Raw genomic sequence first — 678 nt, forward strand, 5'->3', positions numbered from 1 at the left:
GCCATCCATTTTCAGGGCCCACCAATTCGGCAGGTGAGTTGTTACACACTCCTTGGCGGATACCGACTTCCATGGTCACCGTCCTGCTGTCTTTACCGATGGACGCCTTTTGTGGGTTCTGCTGAGCGTGACGATCGGGCGCCTTAACCCGGCGTTTGGTTCATCCCACAGCGCCAGTTCTGCTTACCAAAAGTGGCCCACTTGGCACTCGTACATTTCGACGGGGGCCGAGCCTCCCAGATCGAGCGGTAGGCACCCCTTCTCGCCCGTTCAAAGTTTGACAATAGCTCCACGCCATTTCGGCACGGACTCCTCTAATCATTCGCTTTACCGGACGAAACTGTCTCGGCGAGCGCCAGCTATCCTGGGGGAAACTTCGGAGGGAACCAGCTACTAGATGGTTCGATTAGTCTTTCGCCCCTACGCCCAAGTTCCGTGATCGATTTGCGCGTCAGAACCACTTAGGACCTCCACCAGCATTTCTCCCGGCTTCGTCCCGCTCGGGCCTAGTTCACCATCTTTCGGGTCCCAACGCGAGCGCTCTTGCTCCGCCGAGGCCGTAACAACCCCCGACGGGCCGGTCCTGCGCCCCCCTCACCCGAGAGAGGATCGGACCACATCGCTTTCGCTGCGCCCCAAGGGAGTGTTTTTCCCTGTGACTCGCGCTCACGTTAGACT

General features: G+C 59.0%; 1 protein-coding gene across 1 annotated transcript; it reads left to right on the forward strand.

Annotated features, from left to right (window-relative positions):
* Nucleotides 1-410: 410 nt before the first annotated feature.
* On the forward strand, nt 411-563 carry LOTGIDRAFT_149064 (hypothetical protein; the record flags this gene model as incomplete). Its single annotated transcript, XM_009051972.1, has 1 exon — nt 411-563. A coding segment is annotated over one exon (153 nt), but the record flags the coding sequence as incomplete, so codon positions are not given.
* Nucleotides 564-678: the final 115 nt, after the last annotated feature.

The sequence above is a fragment of the Lottia gigantea genome (genome assembly GCF_000327385.1).
Source record: "Lottia gigantea unplaced genomic scaffold LOTGIsca_17605, whole genome shotgun sequence".
NCBI classification, from domain to species: Eukaryota; Metazoa; Mollusca; class Gastropoda; family Lottiidae; genus Lottia; species Lottia gigantea.